This window comes from Talpa occidentalis, unplaced genomic scaffold (assembly GCF_014898055.3).
Source record: "Talpa occidentalis isolate TD23 unplaced genomic scaffold, MPIMG_talOcc4v2.1 talOcc4.7, whole genome shotgun sequence".
NCBI lineage: Eukaryota > Metazoa > Chordata > Mammalia > Eulipotyphla > Talpidae > Talpa > Talpa occidentalis.
Window position 1 is genome coordinate 120,562,837 of NW_023605083.1, and position 24,572 is coordinate 120,587,408.

At 44.0% G+C, this 24,572-nt stretch overlaps 1 protein-coding gene across 4 annotated transcripts in view; it reads left to right on the forward strand.

Annotated features, from left to right (window-relative positions):
* The first annotated feature begins 12,297 nt into the window (after nucleotides 1–12,297).
* ATP6V0A1 (ATPase H+ transporting V0 subunit a1) overlaps nucleotides 12,298–24,572 on the forward strand; it is a 54,344-nt gene continuing 42,069 nt past the window's right edge. For 2 of the 4 annotated variants that reach the window (XM_037495214.2, XM_054688581.1), the window contains exons 1-3: nucleotides 12,328–12,412; nucleotides 13,693–13,755; nucleotides 14,738–14,902. In XM_037495214.2, the coding sequence (XP_037351111.1) occupies nucleotides 14,786–14,902 (117 nt within the window). In that variant the 5' untranslated portion in view covers nucleotides 12,328–12,412; nucleotides 13,693–13,755; nucleotides 14,738–14,785. Of the gene's footprint in view, nucleotides 12,413–13,692; nucleotides 13,756–14,737; nucleotides 14,903–24,572 lie in introns of all 4 variants that reach the window. The other 2 variants (XM_037495216.2, XM_037495215.2) reach the window with 2 other exon arrangements.

Genomic DNA, 24,572 nt, shown 5'->3' on the forward strand with positions numbered 1-24,572 from the left:
AATCCCCAAATTAATAGATGTTATCTGTTACAAATGGATGTAAAACAAATCCATCAATGTTCAGGAATCCCAGATTGATCAAAATGGGAAGAGGTGATCTGGAAAAAAATTTATTTATAATTTTTTAAAATTTGCAGGAGAGTCTTTTATGACTACAAAAATTTGGGTTTTTTTTTTTTCTGAACTATTTGAGGGTAAGTTTGAAAACCTGATGTCTTACCACCTATAAATACTTTAGTGTGCATTTTCTACAACTGAGGACATTCTGATACAGAACCAAAATACAGCCATCAAAACCAGGAAATTAATATTGATACATATAACTATATGGTTCTTAGCAGTCTATCAATTTTCATTATTTGTCCAATAACATGCTCTATGGTCCAATGTGAGATCACACTTTGAATTTAATTGTAGTATCTCTTTAGCCTCCTTCAATTGGGTATAGTGCCTTACTTCTTTTTAATTTTTTGTTTTTCTTCACTCTTTTTTTTTAAATTTTATTTATTTATTTTTGTGTGGAAGAATGGGGTACAGGCCAGGGGTGCAGGAGGGATGAGAGGATTCACCAAAGACAGAGTGGGGAGCAGAACAGGTGGATCTACTGAAATACACTGCTGAGGGGGACAGCGGGTCAGACAGACAGTCTGGTGTGTCATGTGCATTAGCTCACTGGCTGGGGATCGAACTCAGGCTATAGAGGTGATAGCCCTGAGACTTAACCCCTCGGCCACCAAGGAGGCACACTAATATGTTTCTTTTTTTAAATATTTATTTATTTATGCATACAAGAACTTGAGGCCAGAGGTGCAGAGGTGGGGATGAGAGGATTTGCCAGAGACAGAGTTGGGGAGCAGAAGAGGTGGATCTACTGAAATACACTGCTGAGGGGAGCAGCGGGCACCATGTGGGTTAGCTCTCTGACCGGGGGATCAGAGATTGAACTCGTGCCAAGGTGTGTGTTAAATAGTACTGGCTATAGCTGGATAGCACTGTGGGGTTTTTTTTTGGGATTTTTGTTTGTTTGTTTTTAATTTTTTTAAATTTTATTTTTATATTCCCCATACAATCGCAACCCCCTTATTTTGACCCCAATCCCTCCTTTCCCCGCCCCCCCAAAGTGTGTCTCTGCTTCATAGTTGTTTGTTGCTTTTGATTTTTTCTTTCTTATAGTTATTCTTTTTCCTGGTCCCTTATTTAGGTTTTCTAGATTCCTGCTATGAGTGAGACCATCTGGTATTTTTCTTTTTCTTTCTGGCTTATTTTGCCGAGCATGATCCCTTCTAGCTCCATCCATGGTGCTACAAATAGCATGTGTTTATCTTTTTTGATTGCTGAGTAATGTTCCATTGTGTATATGTACCACATCTTCTTGATCTAGTCATCTATTTTTGGGCATTTGGGTTGTTTCCAAAGCTTAGCTATTGTAAATAGTGCTGGATAGCACTGTGTTTTTAACCCCTCGGCCACCAGCGAGGGCCGCAAATATGTTTCACTTTTTTTTTTTTAAGATTTATTTACTTATACAAGAACTGGGGTACAGGCCAGATGCGTGAAAGGGTAAGAGGATTCACTGGAGACAGATCGGCGAACAGTACAGGCAGACTGAAGAGCCCAAATACGTTTCTTTACTCTAGATCTCACCTACTTTCCGCAAGTCACTCAAAACCCAAGACAGGGCCTCCCCTGGTGGCTCAAGGGGTTACGCACAGCACTGTGAAGCTATCCACAACCTCTGCATCGCTACCCAGTGGCACAGTAGACCTCTCCTGTCTCCGCGGCTGCTGCCCTCACCAGTGTATTTCAGTCAGTTTCTCTGTTCTGTTCCCTGCTCTGTCTCTGGTGAATCCTCTCACCACCACCCCTCCCACCCAATACATCTATGACCTGTACCCCAACTCTTGTATACATAAATAAGTAAATCTTTAAAACAACAAGAAGACAGGGGCCTCCCCGGTGGCGCAGCGGGTTGAGCGCCGCGCTGTGAAGCTGTCCGCAGCCTCTGCAGTGCGGATTCTGCAACGAGGGTATGACTCCCGGCTGGGCCAGGGATATACCCACATGGCGCAGCAGACCTCTCCTTCCTCGCCCGCTGCTCCCCTCTGCAGTGTCTTTGGTCCGTCTGCCTGTTCTGCTCCCTCCCTGTCAGGTAACTTCTCTCACCCTTCTGCACCTCTGACTGTATCCCAGTTCTTGTATAAATAAATAAATCTTTTAAAAAAAAAAAAACAAAAACAAAAACCCCAAGACAGAAACATTTGCCAGATTCTCAACTTCAACAATGTCCCTCAACTATTTTTTTGTTTTAGTGGGCAAATATTTCAGGTTGATTGTCACAGAGAGACCTCCTTGCACTGCGTCTATTAACCCTTTTCCTTCTCTCCTTCTCAAGTTTTCTCATGCCTTCTAAATTTTATTTCTTTAAGAAAACTCTCTTTCTATGGCATTCTTAACTCTCACAAGTTAAAGAGATTCCTTACCTCATGTGTCAGTCACAAGAGACTCGTGAGTTGTATAGAATGTCACATGCCCGAGGCTCTTATCTGCTGGCGGGAGTAATCATTAGCAGAGCTAAAGGGAGCAGACATTTCTTTAACTTCAAAGGAAACCTCAAAATCTATTATAAAGAGGTTTTTGCTTTTTACCAAAAGACTTTTATTTTAAACATTCCCAGCCTTTGAAAGTAAAAGCAAAGTGCTATTTTGAGGAACTCAGAGTGAAACAGCAAAGGGGGAAAAAATTGTTAATTAGCATTTCCAAACTATGGTCAAAGGTGATTTACAAGTCACCTGGAAGCTGTGGTAGGAGAATCCTCTTATCCAACACACAATCACATCCTTGGTAGTAGAGTTCATTTTTATTTTTTTTAAAGATTTATTTATTTATGCATACAAGAACTGGGGGACAGGCCAGAGGTGTGGGGGGTGAGAGGATTCACTAGAGACAGAGAGGGGAACAGAACAGGCAGACTGACTGAAGTACACTGCTGAGGGGAGCAGAGGGTGAGACAGGAGAGGTCTACTGTGTCATGTGGGTAGCTCCCTGGCCAGGGATCGAAATTGTGCTGCAGTGGCTGAAGATAGCTTCGTGGTTTGCGTCCTAACCCCTTGCACCACCAAGGAGGCCCAAGTTCATTTTTAAACAAAAGTGGAAAACAAAAAAAGTATTTGTGCACATGGAAGATGAAATGAGGTGAAGGTGGCAACAGCCAGGATGGGGATCCTGGGAGATTGAGGGTACCTGGGCCGTCTCCCACATCACCAAGGACATGTTCCCAGGGTTCAGTCCTGAGACCCCAGACGAATGAGCCCTTGCAGCCAAAAAGTATAATATGCAGGTGGAGCTGAGTCATACCCAGAGGATGGTCTGGGTTTTGGCCACTACGCAAAGTTCCTAGACCACCCACAGCATGAGAGAGATCCATGGCATGACTGGGGCCACCTGGTCCTGAAGTTGAACTTGGGGGAACTGATGCACTGGGACCTAGACATGTATATCATCAACAGTGTGAGCACCGCCCCCCGCCTCCCATGCCTCTTTCTTAGGATCTTTTGTGTAATCACCTCTTTGACTTTGTGGCCTTCAAGGTGTTCTTGTTTCAGATAGGGGATACTGCCTTCACCTACCAGGCCATAGAGCCAGAGAAATAGCCTTTAAAAAAAATGTATCAATTTTTTAGCATAGAAGAATCAGGGTGTGGGCCAGAGTTATGGGGGGTGGGAGGATTCACCAGAGTCAGAGTGGGGAGCAGAACAAAGTAATATCCTATACCAACCAGAGTTGGAAGAGTGATCCCACCAAGACCAAGTATGGGAGCAGAGTGTAATATCCTATACCAATCTGTACCTGGAACTAGGCAGTGATCCCACCAAAGGGCCTGAGGTCAATATGAGTTCAGAGTGGGTTTCCTGGCCTTCATGGTCCCTAACTGCCTCTCCCTTCCTAGAGATGTAACCTTAATGGAATCCCTAATCCACATAGTGTTATGGTAAAAAAAAAAAAATTGATTAGATAAAATCATTAAACTGAGTCACTGTCAAATAATGCAGACAAATGGAAGTAAAATTTTAAATCAAAATTTAATCATTTAACCTCCCTGATGGCCTAGGGGTTAAGTTTCAGCGCTTCCACCGAGAGCTTGAGTCCGATCCCAGCCAGGGAACTAACCCACATGGCACAATAGACCTCTCCTGTCTCACCTGCCGCTCCCCTCAGTAGTGTATTTCGGTAGATCCGCCTATTCTGCTCCCCACTCTGTCTCTGGTGAATCCTCTCACCCCCTGTGCCTCTGGCCTATACCACAACTATTCTACGCAAAAAAAAAAAAAAAATTACCATTTGTTCCCAATTATTTGCAGTGAACAATTGGAAAATTAAGCAGAGCAAAATGTCCTTGACAAATTGGTAAAAAAAAAAAAATGTATACTGGATTGAATAGGGTTTCTCCCCAATTCATGTCTACCAAGAACCTGCGATATGACCTTATTTGAAAATAGTATGTTTATGATCACATTAAGATGATGTCATACTGGGGGCCTCCCTGGTGGCATGGGGGTTAAGAAACAGCACTGTGAAGCTACCCAAAGTCACTGCAGCATGAGTTTGATCTCTGGCCAGGCACGTGACCCACATGGCGCAGCAGACCTCTCCTGTCTCATCTGCTGCTCCCCTCAACGGTGTATTTCAGTAGATCTGCCTGTTCTGTCCCCCACTCTGTCTCTGGTGAATCCTCTCACCCCTCACACCTCTGGCCTGTACCCCAGTTCTTGTATGCATAAATAAATAAATCTTAAAAAAAAAAAAGATGAGGTCATAGTGAATTAAGGTGGGCCTGAGCCAATGACTGGGGTCCTTAGAAGAAGGAAATTTGGGTGTAGACACAGACACATAGGGGGAAACACCTTGTGAAGATGAGGCAGCAATTGGATCAGATGTGTTTCCAAGCCAAAGGACACCAACAATTGCAGGCAGCACCCATCAGACATAGAGAAGGGAGGAGGGACTCTTCTGAGGAGACTAGAAATATCACAGTCCTGTGGAAACCTTGAGAAAATATATATTTCCAAACAATACTCTCTTGTCTCATCTAGGAATTGACATTGGGTGAGCAAATCTGTGTTGACCCTTCACTGGTGGGAATTTCAACAATTGCATTTTTTTGGTGTACTCAAACTAAAAAAGATAGAGAAAAAGGAGTACAAACATTCCTTTCAATCATTCCAATACAGTGACAAGTCTTGTAACTTTCTGAGACTGTTAGATCATGCCTCTGCTTTGTCTTAGTAGTGAGCTCATTTTTGCAACTTTTGTTTAGACATTTTCACAAAGGCATAGCTCAGTTCACATGCCCAGAACTGGCTAAGCCTTTTAAAGATTTACTCAAATTTTCTAAAGCCATGTAATTGACAGCATTTTATACTTGATATTGTTGGACGTAAGCTTTATGTGTTTAAGTGACAGAAAAGCATCACCACAACTCAAAAGATCCTTTTTGTCGTATTTCATTCCTAGAGAGGCATACAAACAACCACAGATAAAACCAGCATAAACGCCTGAATATTTCTGGATTCAAAATATTTGGCTAAATGTATTTGCTTACAGTGTTGAAAACAAAATCTGATTTTAGTCTATTGGTACTGTTTCCATTCTATTTTATTCACTTTTCTGTCTTCATCTGAACAAACTGCTATTCACCCTTCAATGCCATATCTTCTTTTTTTTTTTTTTTAAAGATTTTATTTCTTTTTATGCATACAAGAGCTGGTATACAGGCCAGAGGTGTGGGGAGTGAGAGGATTCACCAGAGACAGCGGGCGAGACAGGAGCGGTCTGTTGCGCCATATGGGCTGCTCCCTGGCTGGCCAGGGATCAAATGCGTGCTGCAGAGGCTGCGGATTGCTTCATAGTGCTGTGCTTAACCCTTTTGGCCACCAGGGAGGCCCTCCAAAGTCATGTTTTCTTAAAACTTTCCCCAAAGGGCCTCCCCGGTGGTGCAGCGGTAGAGCCCTGGGTTGCGAAGCTGCCCGCGGCCTCTGCGGCGCTGGTTCAATCCCCGGCTGCTCCCCGGCCACCGGAGGAGGGTCCCACATGGCGCGCAGACCTCTCCTGCCGCCCGCTGCTCCCCTCAGCAGTGTACTTCGGTCCTTCTGCCTGCTCTACTCCCTGCTCTGGCTCTGGTGAATTCTCTCACCCTCCTGCGCTTCTGACTGTACCCAGTGCATGTATAAACAAAATAAATAAATAAATAAAACATGCCTCTATTAAAAAAAAAAAAAAAACACTATTGAAAAAAAAAAAAAAAAAACTTTCCCCAAAGCCAGACAGAATTAACAACTCGCTTCTCTGGGATTCCATAGACTTCAGTTCTAATTGCTGTCATATTACATACGTTATATGACAGGTGTCTGTTTGTCTCCCCGATAGACTGTGAACCCCATGTGTGTCTTTGGCTTGCAGTTTCTAGCATTATGTCTGGTATAAAGCATGCACTTAATGGATGCTTGCTGAAGGAATGATAAGTAATTGTTATTTATAAAAGTACACTTTATCATTGAATTTAAAGCATTGCTTTCCTCACTAGGTATGCTCACTGTAGAATAACTTTGAGAACTGTACAGAGAATACAAACACCAGCGTGGTGATTGCATTGAACTAGAACCTTTGGAGCCTCCCTGGTGGCCTACGGGTTAAGTCTTAACACTATCACTTCTACGGCCTGAGTTAGATCCTTGGCCAGGAGCTAACCCACATGGTGCAGCAGACTTCTCCTGTCTCACCCGCTGCTCCCCTTTGCAGTGTATCTCAGTAGATCTGTTCCCCACTCTGTCCCTCGTGAATTATCAATGGCCTATCCCCCCATCTCTGGCGAGTTCTTTTTTTTTTTTTTTAAGATTTATTTATGCATATAAAAACTGGGATACAGGCCAGAGGTGGGGAAAGGGTGAGAGGAGTCACCTGAGATAGAGTGAGGAGAAGAACAGGTGGATTGACTGAAATACACTGCTGAGGGGAGCAGCAGGTGAGACAGGAGAGGTCTGCTGCACCATGTGTGTAGCTCCCTGGCCGGGTATCAAACTCATGCTGCAGTGGCTGCGGATAGCTTCATAGTGCTGAGACTTAACTCCTTGCACCACCAGGGAAGCCCCTGGCCAGTTCTTCTATGAAAAAAAAAAAAAAAAAGCAACTGTGGGAGCCACAGGGGCAGAAATAAGGAAAGCCAGAGGCTGGGACACTGGTACAAATTGCTGGACTGTAGGCTACTGTCTCGAACCTGTCTCAATGAATCTAGAAGAGCCATCGCCATCTGACGCATGTGACCACCTCTGAGACACACCTTGCTCCTATCAGAGCAGTCTTTTTTTTTTTTAAGATTTATTTATTGGGGCCTCCCCGGTGGCGCAGAGGTTGAGCGCTGGGTTGTGAAGCTGCCCGCGGCCTCTGCGGCGCCGGTTCGATCCCCGGCTGCTCCCCGGCCACTGGAGGAGGGTCCCACATGGCGCGCAGACCTCTCCTGCCGCCCGCTGCTCCCCTCAGCAGTGTACCTCGGTCCTTCTGCCTGCTCTGCTCCCTGCTCTGGCTCTGGTGAATTCTCTCACCCTCCTGCACTCCTGACTGTACCCAGTGCATGTATAAACAAACAAACAAACAAATAAATAAATAAAACATGCCTCTATAAAAAAATAAAATAAATAAAATAAAATAATAAAAATAAAAAAATTTTAAAAATTTAAAAATTAAAAAAAAAAAGATTTATTTATGCATAGAAGAACTGGGGTATAGACCAGAAGTGCTGGGGTGGGGTGAGAGGATTCACCAGAGACAGTGGGGAGCAGAACGGGCAGATCAACTGAAATACACTGCTGAGGGGAACAGCGGGTGAGTCAAGAGAGATCTGCTGTGCCATGTGGATAGCTCCCTGGCTGGGGCTCAAACTTGTGCTGCAGTGGCTGCAGATAGCTTCATAGGTTGCGTCTTAACCCCTTGTGCCATCAGGGAGGCCCCAGAGCAGTCCTTTTTGATCCTTTGCCCTGGGCCTGTGACTTTCTGGACTGATTCTGTTCTCAGCTGTGCCTGACTGTGGCACGTGTACAATAAATCATCCCTTCTGCTGCCTTAGCTGAATAAACAAACAAACACCTACTCCCTGTGGCTCCGTCATTTCATGGCTGAGATGACGTGTGTGGAGGAGAAATCACTGGCAGAGGGAGAATCTTCATGGTCACCACTTCCTTGATCTACGCAGAGTATTAACGCGAAGCTTCCTGTTCTAGGATTTCCTCATGGCTGGCAAGAATCCTCCCAACCAGTTGTCATTTCTGTCTCACTGCTCTGATAGGGTGGGAAGGTCCAGGCCTTGGGACCCACTTTCCTTTTTTACCGATGTTTTCTTGCCAGAACCCAATGGGTTATTATTTGCCTTGAGTTGAAAAACAGCTTGTGTCCACACCTATAAACTCAACCATCCTTATAATTCAGGTAAGGTTTTTTGTTTGTTTGTTTTTGGTATGCAATTCTCAATTCTTTAAAAGTTAACAATACATTTTGTTTTTCTACTCTTATATCAGAACATTAGGTCCCAGCAATGCAGCTTTTGTAAGGAAAATGAAGTGCTGCTGTAAAAAAAAAAAGGGGTGGGGGAAATGCTACTTACTATTCAGTGAGCAGGCCCAATACTACGGGACAAAAGGAGTTCATAGCTGAGTAATAGAAAAATGTCTGGTACAAACTGCTACACTTTATTTATTTATCTATTTTTAAAGATTTATTTATTTATTTTATACAAGCATTGGGTATAGTCAGAAGTGCGGGAAGGTGAGAGAATTCACCAGAGCGGGGAGCAGAGCAGGCAGAAGGACCGAAGTACACTGCTGAGGGGAGCAGCGGGCGGCAGGAGAGGTCTGCGTGCCATGCGGGACCCTCCTCCGGTGACTGGGGAGCAGCCGGGGATCAAACCAGCGCTGCAGAGGCTGCGGGCAGCTTCGCAACCCAGCGCTCAACCACTGTGCCCCAAGGGAGGCCCTACACTTTATTTATTTTTTTTAAAAGATTTATTTATGGGCCTCCCCTGGTGGTGCAGTGGTTGAGCGCTGGGCTGCAGAGCTGTCAGCAGCCTCTGCAGCACCCGTTCGATCCCCGGCCACCAGCGAGGGTCCCACATGGGTAACAGACCTCTTCTGCTGCGCCCGCTGCTCCCCTCAGCAGTGTATTTCGTCAGGGTGCCTGTTCTGTTCCCCGCGAGCTCTGGTGAATTCTCTCATCCTCCTGCACTTCTGACTATACCCAGTGCTTGTATAAATAAATAAATAAATCTTAAAAAAAAAAGATTTATTTATGTATACGAGAACTGGGGTGTAGACCAGAGGTGCTGGGGTGGGGTGAGAGGAGTCACCAGAGACAGAGTGGGGAGCAGAACAGGTGGATCTACTGAAATACACTGCTGAGGGAGCAGTGGGAGAGGACATGGAATCTGCTGTGCCATGTGGGTCAGCTCCCTTGGCGGGGATCCAATGCAAGCTGTTGAGGTGATAGTGCTGAGCCTTAACCCCTAGGCTACCAGGGAGGCCTGGTAAGTACTATTATTAACCCTATTTTACAGATGAGGAAGCTTGGGCCTTCAGATCTTGAGATTATATTAAATGGCAGGTCAAGATTTGAATTCAGGTTGGACTCAGAGAAGGTACTCTTTTTATTATGTTCCCTTCAAATCTTCTCTTTTGGTAGTACATCTGCAGTTCCTGCAGCTCTTTCTATAACATATTAACCAAAACCATAGTATAGCTCTTGGAAAATTGGAAATGGTCAATAAAATTGAATGAATGAACAAGTGAGTGGATGTATGAAAAGATGGATGGACACTTTCCACTCTCTCAAGCCAGTCAACCATCCTTTTAAAGATTATTTATTTACACAGGCACTGGGTACAGTCAGAAGCGCAGGAGGGTGAGAGAATTCACCAGAGCGGAGAGCAGAACAGGCAGACTGACGAGTACACGCTGAGGGGAGCAGCGGGCAGCAGGAGAGGTCTGTTGCGCCATGTGGGACCATTGCCTGGCAGCCGGGGATCAAACCAGCACTACAGAGGCTGCTGGCAGCTTCGCAACCCAGCGCTCAACCGCTGCGCCACGGGGGAAACCCTCAACCATCCTTTTAAGTGAGATCCCAGCCCTGGGCTCCATATACTTGACTTCAGCAACAGCCAAGTTAACAGTTGCAGCTTTATTTTATTTTTAATTGTATCTTTTGTATTGTGGCCATCTTGCTTTACAATATTGTATTTGTGTAGGGTAGAAATTTACACCTCTTCTGATGTTACCACACCATGCCCACCACCAAAGTCAGTTAACAAAAAGAGAACAGTTCAATACTTAAGAGTACAGGAAATGGGGCAACATAGCTGAACTGGAATCCTGCTCTGCCATTTACTACTTGAGTTTCCTTGGGCAAGTTATTGTTCTTCAAATTCCCCCTATCACCTGTTAAATGGGGACAATAACATAGGTCTCCATAATGTTGTGAGGATTTATACATGAGTTCAGATTTATAAAGTACTTATACAAGTCCTAGGCACATCATGCTAGCCATTGCACTCATCGCTCTAGGCATTATTGAAAATTTATTTTTCACTGAACTGTGAGCTTGGCTAGGATAGTAATACATCTGTTTCATTTTCCTCTGCCCAGCATCTATCATGTCTGCCATAGAGCAGGTCCATAGCATTTGTTGCCTGGATGGCATTATTTAGGAAGCTTGAAATTCCATCACCAAACCTTGGGGAAGGGAGGTGGTTGAAAAAGGAAGATATGAGTCCACACATAGGCATTTAAACCTGACAAAAGGCAGGACTGCCAAGGAAGAGCGCATGGGAGGAAAAGAAATAGAACACCGGAGGAAGATTCATGGCAGGAGATTAAAGGAGTCAGAAAGGGAGCTCATACAGGATATACTTTCAAGGAAGCCATGAAAAAAAAAAGAAAGTTTAAGGGAATTAAGGTGCATCCAGATGAAAGGCTGTCCTAAAGTTGCAGTATGAAAAGTTTGTGGTCAGCAAGCAGCTGACCCTGAGGTTTAAAAAGAATTTTTTTTTAAAGTCTCAGAGGAAGGAAATGACAGTCATTGTGCAACCGCTTTGTAAAGCTTGTCAGAATTACAAACGTTGGTCCTCATCTGCTTCCCTGGAAAGTTGAGAGAGCTAAGCAGCACTCAAGATCACAGGGAAAAGGGAGGGCCTGGGCCTCTCTCCGTGGTGCTTCTCAACTAAATCCTGATAAAATCCAGTTTTCTCTCACAATGTAAGATGGAAAGTACAAATGAAATGTCGATTTTTGCCTTTTATTATTTCGTCTAGGTTGGTTAGGAAGGTTTGCTGTACAATGCTTTTGCCCGGTTCAAATCAGATTTTTATCTGAAATATCTCCCTCATTAGATGAGAATCTCAAAAGGCCTCCACCACCCACGAAGACTGAAGAACCGGTTTTCTGAGTTTTTCCTCACACAGATCTGGTTATTAATATATAATAAATCCCAGAAATCTGGGATTTCTACGTGTCCTTAAAAGAACAAGGGAATCGGTATCAATAGAGAAAAACATTTTTATAAATATGTAGCTATCACCTTTGTACCTAATGAAATTGTTCTTTCATATAGTTTGAATAAGTTATATGAAGACCTTAAGTGGTCACATGCGCCCGCAAGAATCCTCCAAGATAAAGGTAAAAATTGACTTTCACAATACAGTGTTATGGGTTCCCCTCCCCCCGCCCTTGTTAACTGGCGAAAAGTAGACCCTGGGCAGTTGCTGACAGGGCTGATTCAAGCAGTTTTATTTTTAAGAGAGGTTTTCCATAGTGAAGTGAACGAACTAGCCCTCGGTCAAAGATCCACTACAGGATTTTTAGCATGCCGCTCCCCACTCTGGGAATCAAAATCCTCTGTAAAACAAGGGGCAAAGCAGGGAGGGGTGTGTGTGAGATTTCGTGTGTCCCCTTTTTGGGTTATTTCTGGGTAAACCAGTGATGAACTGATCCTTTGGCTATGATAATCGAGAGAGGAAGCAGCTCTGCGTCGGGGGTGAAGGGCAGCGAGCCGGGCTTCTTAAGCGCTCAGGCACCCAGAGCTTGGGGCACCTGCACCGCCGCTCCCACACACCCAGCCGCCGGCCCCGGAAACGCAGCCAAGAACAAAATGGCGTCTGCACGCAGAGTCTCGCCGCGCCCCTGCGGACTCCGCACTGCGGCAGCCGATCCGCGGCCGCACCCGATTGGCTGGCTGCGGTGAGGTCATCGCGGGGGCGGAGGCCGGCGGGGGCGGGGCTTTGAAGACGCACGCACGTCGAAGCGCTGCCGCCCGGAGCCGCAGAGGCTGCGGGCTTGGTCTGCGACGGCGGCTTTGGCTGTGGCCGTGCCGGCACCTGGAGGTGAGCGGGGGCGGGGGGCTCAGCTTACAGCTGGGCAGGGAGCGGCCTCCGATGGGGGCGGGAAATCCTTCTAATAGGCCCGTCGCGTGTCAGAGGAATTAGCAGCGATCTTAGATCTCTAAGAAATGGGGGCTCACCCCGCCTTGGGCACCCCACCTTGGGCAGAGGAACCGGAGCGTCACTCCTCTTTGGGGCCCTGGACCCTCCCCCCATTTAAAGGAAGGCGGGGGAACTATTGGGTAGGCAGAAGGATTTGGGGGTCCCTTAAAGGGACTCCTGATTTGAGGATGTCCCTTTTTATTCCTCACTCCGGGAGGGAGGTGTGCCCGGGCTGAGAATTCCTGCTTTCTAACCGGGCGGACGGGAACTGAAGCAGGTGAGCTTGAACACCTCGGCAGGAGGTGAGCGCTGCATGACAGGAGTGAGGGGCTTTGTGGACTCAACTGGTGCGGATGATTTTGAATATTTTGTTTTGTGACCACCCCCAGTCGCTTTGACCTTTTTAGTTTTCTATTTTACTCCCTGGGGATAGAGATGTTCTAGGGAGACCTGTAATCATTAAAGAGCAGAAGGAGGGAGGGCTCTCCCTGAAAGCTATCATTAGTGACAGCCTCTGAACTAGGCTGATCAGGCGTAATTTTATGTCTGATAGAGGTTGTGGAATCTGTCCTTGTTGAGGGGAGATGTGTGGGAAGCTGGCTACAGCTCTTTGATGGTTCAGATATAGACAGGGAAGCCACCTCTTGAGAAATCTTTGCTTCTGCCTGAGTATATTAATTTTCTGCATTAAACGTTAAATGCACCAAGGTTTTGTCATTCAAATTTTTCAAAAGGTCGCCCGCAACCTTACAAGAGAAACTCTCCCTTTGATGTCAGTCTCACTTATCAATATAGTTGCCTCAAGATATGTACTTCTTACTGAGTTTAAATGCTGCACGGTCTGTGCCTTACATTAGCTGAGAACAAATAATTGCAGTTTCAGGACCACTGATAGCGCCAATTGTCTTTCTGACACAGACTTCCCTAAAAGCGAAACCTTTAATGACTCATACTTGAAAAGCTTTGACAGATGGGAGAATGTAATTACTCTTTAAGGTGGGGATAAGAAACCCAAGGCTGTGGAGGCGGAAGGCTAATTTTATATAGCTTGATAAAACTGCTTTGTCATTATCAGTATACTCAATGTATTCCTATCTTGCTTGATTTGAAATTAATCTCAATATACAAGGTGTGTTTTTGTTTTTTTTAAGATGATGTCTATGTGTTTGTATACCTTACAGAGAGAATGGTGCTTCCTGAGACATTTGGAAGCTTGACCTCTTTAAAGTAGCTGTAGCTTTAAGGTACTGTTGGGACTCTGGCTGTTAGAAATGGAGTAGAGGCATTTGGGGTTTTTGTTTCCATGTCTTAGCTATTGTAAATAGTGCTGCAATAAATATAGGAGTGAAAGTTTCCTTCTGAATTAGTGTTTTTGTGTTCCCTGGGTAAATTCCTAGGGTGGAATCGCTGGATCATATGGTAGATCCATTTTTAGAGTTTTGCAGCAACATGGATGGAGCTGGAAGGGATTATGCTAAGAGAAAGAAGTCAGAAGGAAAAAGATAAATATCTACGGTTTCACTTATACATGGAATATAGAGAAACCGAACAAAGGGTCAGAAAAAAAGATAAACCTTGCAAACTGACCACAGATCTGAGGCACACAGCAGGGGAGGGAGTGAGGGTTTCAAAACAGGGGAGGGAAGAGCATAAGGGACTGTGGTGACGGGTCACGAGTGCTGTGGTGGTGGGAGCACTACAGGGACTACACCTGAGGGGAGAAATCAAATACTGTCCAAAATTTAAGGATGTAATAAAATTAATTTTACAAAAGAAATGGAAAACTAGTAGCAGTAAAGACATCCTTTATGAGAGGGTAATCAAGGTATCTTCTGTTTGTTTCCTGGTACAAAGGCACACAAAAGAGCAGTGTGGATGTCACTGCCTAATAATGTTGTGTCAGGGTATTTAAAGAACTGTTTGGGATTCCCATTTCCTGTCTTTAAGCTGGATACATGCTCAGGTATTGGGATGTCCCAAAATATCGTCATCTGATCCTGGTGTTGACTGCAAAGGAAGTGGCTTTTCATCAGGCGCTCTGCGGGAGAGGACTCAGGAACGCCTTTGCTGTTTTTCCTTTCCATCTTTCTAAGCAGAATGTCAAAACAGTTGTTAGAGACCTGTCAGCATGGGGTGGGAAATATGAAATGCACTCATCAGGATGTTGTTTGTTCTTAGCCCTCTTGGTAATTTCCAAGGTCATGTAATTTTCTCTTTTTGCCTTAGGTTGGCGAGAAATCCAGGTACTCAAGTGGACTGGTGCTTTCTGTCACCATGGGAGAGCTTTTCCGGAGTGAGGAGATGACGCTGGCTCAGCTTTTTCTCCAGTCAGAAGCTGCTTATTGTTGTGTCAGTGAATTAGGAGAACTCGGAAAGGTTCAGTTTCGTGATGTAAGTAATTGTGGGGCTGTTTCTCAGTTACCACTAAACTCTGTTTTTTTGTCATGACCAATTACCTCATAATGAATGTTTTGCCTTTTATTTGCAAAAATAACATTATAGCACATGCTTGCTATTGGTAAACTGTACACTTTGAGTTTTCTCTCTAGAGGTGAGAATGTTTTGTACCAGTCTTTCCAGGCTTGTGCTCGCTCCCCCTTTGAGAATAATCCAGAGCATTTTCAAGATAATTGTTTGGAATGCAAGTGAAAGATACCAAACTAACCTGTACAAGGCTTGCTTTTGGGCTTCATAACACTCATAGCTCCATAACACTGATGGCATTTTATTTTAGTTTTTAGAAGATTTATTTATTTATTTATGCATACAAGAATTGGGGTGTAGGCCAGAGGTGGGAGGGTGAGAGGATTCACCAGAGGTGGGGGTGCGGTGAGAGGATTCACCACAGACGGAGTGGGAAGCAGAACAGGCAGATCTACTGAGGAGAACAATGGGCAAGACAGGAGAAGTGTGCTGTGCCATGTGGGTTTGCTCCCTGTCTAGGGTTGAACTCACTTTGTGGTGGGGGAGGGTGGAGCTTGATAGCACTGAGACTTTAATCCCTGCACCACCAGGGAGGCCCCCCAAATATTATTATTTTGAAGCATTATGCTGGGCACTTGGAGATGATATAAAAAAATAGATATCTTAGGTTAAAAAAGGGGGTCTTATGGGATCTACAGCCTAGGAAAGTATAATCTACACTCCAAAAAGGAGGAGGCCGTGGACAACTCCTTATTGTACAATCTCAAAGCTCCATGCACCTCTCTTCTAGCACTCATCATAGCTGTGATTTTACAACTACCTCTATATATGATTAAAACTTCTCTCCTTTGATATGATTTAAGCAGCCTGAAGACAGAGACATTCATTAGTGTATTCTTAGTGCCTACATGCTAGATAATCGTCAGCACTGGTTAGCATGAATAGTTGAATGAGAGAGAAGTGGTCAGAAAGGGGTAGAACTAATATAGGCTTCCTGGCTGGAGCTGCATCCTTTCAGGAAGTTCTCTGTCTGAGCTGAACTTGCCCTGTTAGAACCCAGTGGTGTGGTCTAATTCCTCATTCTCCTTGAGCCTTTTTATACACCTTTCTTTGAATGTTCTTCCTGCCTCTCATTCCTTCTTTTGTCTTTGTAATGAATGACTCACTGTTATCTTGCCCTAGCCTCTCCCTCTTGGAGGTGTCTTTGTTCCTTAAACTCTTCTTTGCACTCTCTGGTTATCTTCTTCACACCCACATCTTTATCACTTTTTTTTTTTTTTTTTAATAGAGGCATGTTTTATTTATTTATTTAATTTATTTGTTTGTTTGTTTATACATGCACTGGGTACAGTCAGAAGCGCGGTAGGGTGAGAGAATTCACCAGAGCCAGAGCGGGGAGCAGAGCAGGCAGAAGGACCGAAGTACACTGCTGAGGGGAGCAGCGGGCGGCAGGAGAGGTCTGCGCGCCATGTGGGACCCTCCTCCAGTGGCCGGGGAGCAGCCGGGGATCGAACCGGCGCAGCAGATGTTGCGGGCAGCTTCGCAACCCAGCGCTCAACCGCTGCGCCACCGGGGAGGCCCCTTTATCACTTTTTTTTTAAACTTTTTTTTTAAGATTTATTCTTTCTTTCTTTCTTTCTTTCTTTCTTTATTTATTTATTTATATATACAGGCACTGGGTACAGTCAGAAGCGCGGGAGGGTGAGAGAATTCACCAGAGCCAGATCAGGGAGCAGAGCAGGCAGAAGGACCGAAATACACTGCTGAGGGAGCAGTGGGCGGCAGGAGAGGTCTGCGCACCATGCGGGACCCTCCTCCAGTGGCCAGCGAGCAGCCGGGGATCAAACCGGCGCCGCAGAGGCCGAGGGCAGCTTCGCAACCCAGTGCTCAACCGCTGCACCACCGGGGAGGCCCTCACATATTATTTTTTTTTTTTTAAAGATTTATTTATTTTTGCAAACAAGAGTGGGGTAGGCCAGAGGTGTTGGGGGGGTGAGAGGATTCACCAGAGACAGAGTGGGGAACAGAACAGGCAGATTGAACAAAGTACACTGCTGAGGGGAGCAGCGTGGGAGTAAGGAGAGGTCTGCTGTGCCATGTGGGTTGCTCCCTGGCTGGCCGGGTATGGAACTGGTGCTGCAGTGGCTACGGATTGCCTCATAGGTTGCATCTTAACCCTTGCGCCACCAGGGAGGTCCCCTATATCACCTGTTTTTGGTGATCTCATCCATCCTCAAATCTACTTATATTCCGGCCTTGAGCTCCCAAACACCATCCCTGCATTTACACCTAAAATTGTCATCTCTACTTCTCAAGCCCAGTGTGTCTAAATTCCAACCCCATACCTTTTTTTTTTAATTTTTTTTTATAGAGGCATGTTTTTATTTATTTATTTATTTGTTTGTTTGTTTGTTTATACATGCACTGGGTACAGTCAGAAGCGTGGGAGGGTGAGAGAATTCACCAGAGCCAGAGCGGGGAGCAGAGCAGGCAGAAGGACCGAAGTACACTGCTGAGGGGAGCAGCGGGCGGCAGGAGAGGTCTGTGCGCCATGTGGGACCCTCTTCCGATGGCCGGGGAGCAGCCGGGGATCGAACCGGTGCAGCAGAGGCCGCAGGCAGCTTCGCAACCCAGCGTTCAACCGCTGCGCCACCGGGGAGGCCCACCAACCCCATACCTTTTAACAAGCTATTTCTTTATTTGACTTTATAAACATGATCTAATGCATAGATATTCTTCCAGTTTTCTAGTCTTGAAACCTAAATCAAAACTAAATCACCCTTAATTTGCAATCCTTCTGGTCCTATGGTGTCTCTTCTCCTAAGATTCACTTTGTCTATTAAGCGTTATTATATTTTATTCATGATTTATTTCAATCATAAATAATTAAAGGAGTAGTAGAATGAATATCAATTTTTCTACTATCTACTTATGAATCAACATTCCACTTACAACTGAAGCTATTACTCCTTTCTTCATGCCACTTCTCTCTCTTCCTCCCAAAGGTAACCTCTACATTGATTTCTACTTTTATTATTCCAATATGTTTTTTTGATAACTTTTGCTGTGTATGTCTATACCACTAAATAATAATATATGAGTTTTAGGTTTTAAAGCTATACACTTGGTATTGTATCTTTAGCAGGTGCTTTTTTTTTTTTAAAGATTTATTTATGCATAAAAGAACTGGGGTACAGGCCAGAGGTACAGGGGGGTGAGATGATTCACGAGAGATAGATTAGGGAACAGAACAGGAGGATTGACTGAAATACACTGCTGAGGGGAGCAGCAGGCGAGTCAGGAGAGGTCTGCTGCGCCATGTGGGTAGCTCCCTGGCTGGGAATCGAACTTGTGCTACAGTGGCTGCAGATAGCTTCATAGTTTGCATCTTAACCCCTTGTTTGCATCTTAACACCAGGGAGGCCCTTTAGCAGGTGCTTTTAAACATTTATGAAATTTGGCTGTAGTTCATACAAATAGCACTAGCTCATTCCTTAATTAATTAATTAATTTTGCATAGAAGAACTGAGGTGCAGGTCAGAGGTGTGGGGGAGATGAGAGGACCCACAAGAGGCAGAGTGGGGGAGCAGAATAGGCGGATTCACCGAAAGACACTGCTAAGGGGAGCAGTGGGCAAGACAGGAGAGGTCTGCTGCACCATGTGTGGGCCAGCTCCCTGCCCGGGGATTGAACTCACTGCCTCAGTGATAGCACTGAGACTCAACGCCTAGGCCATGAGAGAGGCCAACTAGCTCATTCCTTTAAAATGCCATACAGTATTATAAAAAGGTACATTGTTTCCCTTTTTTTCCTTCTGATGAACATGTAGGCTGATGTCAGTTCTTTGCTATTACAGTATTGCCATTGTGATAGCTTTTCTGGATTAGTGATTCTCACACTTTCTGGTTTCTTACAAATGATTGAGAACCCCAAAGGGCTTTTATGTGAGCTTGTATCGGTATTTATTGAACTGGAAGTTAAAACTGAGAAATGTCTAAAATATTTATTAAATCATTTAAAAGTTGCAATAGTAAGTCAACTACGTTACCATAAAAAACATTTTAATGAGCTGTAACTGTGTTTTCTAAAACAAAACAAGAAGTCAGGAGAGTGGCATTGCTTTCACATTTTTGAGACACTCTTTAATATCTCAATTAATGGAAGATGATAGGTTCTCATTTTGCTTCTGTAGTTAGTTTGCTATGGTGTGAGCCTCTGGAAAACCTCACTCAGTTCCCATGAGAGAATGAGATAAAAAGGCAAATGATGTCTTAATATTTAGTGTGAAAGTAGTGTTGATCTCACAGAGCTGTTGCTCCAAGAATTGTAAGGAGAAGGCGCATTGCTGAATGTCACGTGTGACTTTAACTATGAGGTCAAAGTGTACTGCACAGTGAACTCCGCACAGTGAACTTATCTGCTCACCTGTATGTAACTGAAAACCCCGGTGATAGGGGTATACTTTTCTCATATTACATGACGCCCAGCTTTGCTCTGTCATCAGTGTCCTAAGATCATTGTGTTCCTGTTTGACTGTTATTGAGAATTTGACTCTTGTACTTACAGATGACCACCACCATGCCAGGCATTTCATCCACATTCTAGGCAGGAAGAAGGAAAAGAACTTTCCCAGAAGTTGTAGACTTGCTAATTTATCATTGGCCAGAATTATTGCATCTTTTAACTGTAAGGGAGTCTGGGAAATGTAGCTTTCAATTGAACCTAAACAAATTTGCCCTAACAAAATTGGGACTTTTGTTAATAAAGAAGTAAAGCAGAATGCTCTGTGTCTGTCTCATGCATTCTTATCTTGCTCTTGACTTTGAGGAAATTTTTTTAATGTTTCACAATTTATTTATTTTTTAAAAAAGATTTGTTTATTTATGCATACAAGAACTGGGGTACAGGCCAGAGGTGTGGGGGTGAGAGGACTCAGCAGAGATAGAGTGGGGAGCAGAACAGGCAGGTTTATTGAAATAAACTGCTGAGGGGAGCAGTGGGTGAGACAGGAGAGGTCTGCTGTGCCATGTGGGTAGTTCCCTGGCCGGGGATCAAACTGAGTGCTTCAATGGCTACTGATAGTTTGATGGCACCGTATCTTAAACTCCTGTGCCACCAGCGAGGCCCTGCCACATCATTTTATATTCATATCAGCATTGTATAAAAGTTTAGTTTCTTCACATTCTCACCAATATTTGTTCTTTTCCATGGCTGTGTGTGTGTGTGTGTATGTGTGTGTATCCTAATGGGTGTGGCATAGTAACTTCTAGTGGTGTTGATTTGCATTTCCCTCTTGGTTTATGATGTGGAACATCTTTTCATACACTTATTGATCATTTGTATAGTTTCGGGTTTGTTTGTTTGTTTGTTTTTTAATGTAAAACCCTTATGGTAAAAATGAGATAATTCTTTTGAATTTAAAAGTTTGGTTTCCTAGTATTTTATTAGGATTTTTCCACTAATAATTATAAGTGACATTGGCCTGTAATTGTCTTTTCTTTTTTTTTTTTTAAAGATTTATTTATTTATTTATTTATTTATTTATTTATACAAGCACTGGGTACAGTCAGAAGTGCGGGAGGGTGAGAGAATTCACCAGAGCCAGAGCGGGGAGCAGAGCAGGCAGAAAGACCGAAGTACACTGCTGAGGGGAGCAGCAGGCGGCAGGAGAGGTCTGAGCGCCATGTGGGACCCTCCTCCAGTGGCCGGGGAGCAGCCGGGGATCGAACCGGCGCTGTAGAGGCTGCGGGCAGCTTCACAACCCAGTGCTCAACCACTGCGCCACCGGGAAGGCCCATGTAATTGTCTTTTCTTAAACTATTTTTATTTTATTTTTGATGTTAAGTTTATATTGGCCAAATTCACATTCTAACTGAGGAGTATTCATTCATTTTTCTCCTTTTTGGAATAATTTTTCTAAAACTTGGGTTTATGTAATCTTTGAATGATTAACTAACCAAACCTATCTTTAAGTTGTCCAAGCCTGGTGATTTTATTTTTTTTTTTTTTTTTTTTTTATAGAGGCATGTTTTATTTATTTGTTTGTTTGTTTGTTTGTTTTGTTTATACATGCACTGGGTACAGTCAGAAGCGCGGGAGGGTGAGAGAATTCACCAGAGCCAGAGCGGGGAGCAGAGCAGGCAGAAGGACCGAGGTACACTGCTGAGGGGAGCAGCGGGCGGCAGGAGAGGTCTGCGCGCCATGTGGGACCCTCCTCCGGTGGTCGGGGAGCAGCCGGGGATCGAACCGGCGCCGCAGAGGCCGTGGGCAGCTTCGCAAACCAGCGCTCAACCGCTGCGCCACCGGGGAGGCCCAAGCCTGGTGATTTTATATGGGTGTATTTAACTGCTGAATTTTCTATACTTACAGATTTATTCTGTTTTATCTTTTTTTCTTAAGATAGTTTTGGTAAGTTATATTTTTCTAGAAATTGTCCATTTAATCTAAGCTTTCTGAGGTATTACTGGTATAAAGATGACTTTAGTATTACATTTTAAAAATACATATTAAAAATACATCTTTTCTGTCTCTGTTACAGGGCAACCCCGATATAAAACAGGTTGCCTGGCTGTGGGTCTTCACCTGCGCACTTAAAAGGGACTTAATAATACTCCACTGCAAGCACACACAAACGGTTAATAAAAGGTTTATTTACAAGGGAAGGGGAAATGAGGAAATGTACAACTCAGGGAGAAAATAGGGAAATAAAGTCTTAAATGTGTCCTACCTGATCCGCCGACCTGGAAACCCAATGGCACTCTGAGAGCTGGCCGAGAGCTGCGAGCTGGCAGAGAGCCAAAAGGAGCCCCCCAAGGCCCACCATGTCTGGTTTTTTACCAAACCGACCTGCTTAACTCCACCCTCAGGTTCCAGCAACCTTCCCTTTGGTGGTGACGGGATTTGTCTTTCCCAATGTCCTGATGGCTTTGGTCTGGAGTGGGGGTGGAGTCCACAAAGCCTGCATGGGATTAGCTTAGGACATCCTTTCTCCTTATCTCTAGTTGCCTTTTAAAATGTTTTTATTTATTTATGCCTTCTCTCAGTCTTACATAAAAAATTTGTCTTTTCAAATAGCCAGCTTTTAGGGAAAAATAATAATAAATTTTAAAAATTAAAAAAAAAACAATTTTTAATTCAGAGGATCTTCTCTGAGAGTTTGTTTTGTTCCGAGTCTGTCATTTCTGCTCTTTGTGGTTTTCTACTTCCTATTATCTTTTTCTAACTACTTGCATTGAGCTCTTACGAGCACATTAAATTTTAGTCTTATAGATGCATTCAAGCAATGTACTTCCCTTTAAACACCACATTAGCTGCTGCCTACCTACACCGTTTGACCTTTAGCATTTTCATTATCATTCCATTCTAAATATTTCACGTTTTTATTATGATTTCTTCATCATGAATTACTTAAAACTTTTAGAATTTTCAAATGTGTTTGAGTTTTTTTTTTTAAGATTTATTTATTTATGCATACAAGAGCTGGGGTACTGGCCAGAAATGCTGGGGTGAGAGGATTCACCAGAGACAGAGTGGGGAATAGAACAAGCAGATTAACCGAAATACACTGCTGAGGGAAGCAGTGGGTGAGTCAGGAGAGGTCTGCTGTGCCATGTGGGTTGCTCCCTGGCCTGCCCGCGGGGGAGGGAGGGAATCAAACTCATGCTGCAGAGACTGCTGATAGCTTCATAGTGCAGTGCTTAACCCCTTGCGCCACCAGGGAGGCCCTGAGTTGTATTTTTGATATTGTTTTCTTTTTTTTTCTTTTTTTTTTTGTGTTTTTTTTTTTTTTTTAAAGATTTATTATTTATTTATTTATACAAGCACTGGGGTACAGTCGGAAGCACGGGAGGGTGAGAGAATTCACCAGAGCCAGAGTGGGGAGCAGAACAGGCAAAGTGATGAAATACACTGCTGAGGGGAGCAGCGGGCATGGCAGGAGAGGTCTGCGCGCCATGTGGGACCCTCACTGGCAGCCGGGGATCGAACTGGCGCTGTAGAGGCTGCAGGCAGCTTTGCAGCCCAGTGCTCAACCGCTGCGCCACCAGGGGAGGCCCTGATATTGTTTTCTAACTTAGTTGCAATCTAATCAGAAAACATTGGATAGTACCAATTCTTCATTAAGTCTTGCTCTATGACCTGTATTGTGGTAAATTTTTATGTATAAATTCTTTTTTTTTTTTTTAAAGATTTATTTATTTATTTATTTATTTATTTATTTATTTATTTATACATACATACAAGCACTGGGTACAGTCAGAAGCGCGGGAGGGTGAGAGAATTCACCTGAGCCAGAGCGGGGAGCAGAGCAGGCAGAAAGACCGAAGCACACTGCTGAGGGGGGCAGTGGGCGGCAGGAGAGGTCTGCGCGCCATGTGGGACCCTCCTCCGGTGGCAGGGGGGCAGCCGGGGATCGAACAGGCGCTGCAGAGGCTGCGGGCAGCTTCGCAACCCAGCGCTCAACCGCTGTGCCACTGGGGAGGCCCCTATGTATAAATTCTTAAAGAAAAAACTTTTGGATGCAGGGATAGCAAAGTGTGTGTGTTTGTGTGTGTATTAGATTAAGCTCACTAGTTATTCTCTATCATTATTATTTGGTACACTTGATATATCAGTAACTTCTAAATTATATTAAAATTTCCCACTACCAAGACAGATTTGTCAGTTTTATTTCTGTTATTTCTTGTTTGAAATATTTTGAGAACACATTTCCCAAAACAAACTGTGGGCTGGGGGGAATGGGGGGTTTGGCAGTTGAACCTTGACCTCTGGATTATAAAACCAGTCAAGTTTGCACTTTTACTTCAGAGTATCCTGTTTGTTGAAGTGGAACTTTCTGAATGGGAAGCCTAGGTGCTGCCTGCTTGGTGAAAAAAAAACATTTCACCTAGGACACACAAATTTAAAATTGTCACATCTTCCTGGAAATTATTTTTATTATCATTATGTAGTCATTCTCTTAATCTCTAATAATACTTTTTGCCTTAGATTCCCTATGTCTAATGTTAATATAAAGATTAATAGTTTCTTGCCAGTAGTTTTTTTTTTTTTAATGTAATAGTCTTTTTTTTTTTTAAACATTTATTTATTTTTATACAGGAATTGGGGTACAGGTCAGAGATGCACAGGGGGGTGAGAGGATTCACCAGAGACAGTGTGGAGAATAGAACAGGCAGACGGACCGAAGTACACTGCTGAGGGGAGCAGCGGGTGAGACAGGAGAGATCTGTCCCACAATGTGGGTTTCTCCCTGGCTGACCGGGAATCGAACTTGTGCTGCAGTGGCTGCAGATTTCTTCATAGGTTTCATCTTAACCCCTGCGCCACCAGGGAGGCCCGCCAGTAGTTTCTTTACTGGGTTTTCTGTTCACCTCGTCCTCTCAGTTTGTTCTCTATGCACAATATTATTCTTCAAAGCTGTAAATCTTTAAAAAGTAAAAAAAAAAATAAAGAATCAGATCATTTGATTCCTATTGTCTATGAGACAGTCTTCTCCTACTTCCTGCTTCCATTTCTGCCTGGTGAACTCTGCCTTATCTCCTGTAGTCCCTGCTCAGGTGTTGTCTTCATATGTGTTTCTCCCTTTGTCTCCCAGATAGGATTAGTTACTCCTCCTGTGTATGTTCATATCTTCTTTTGA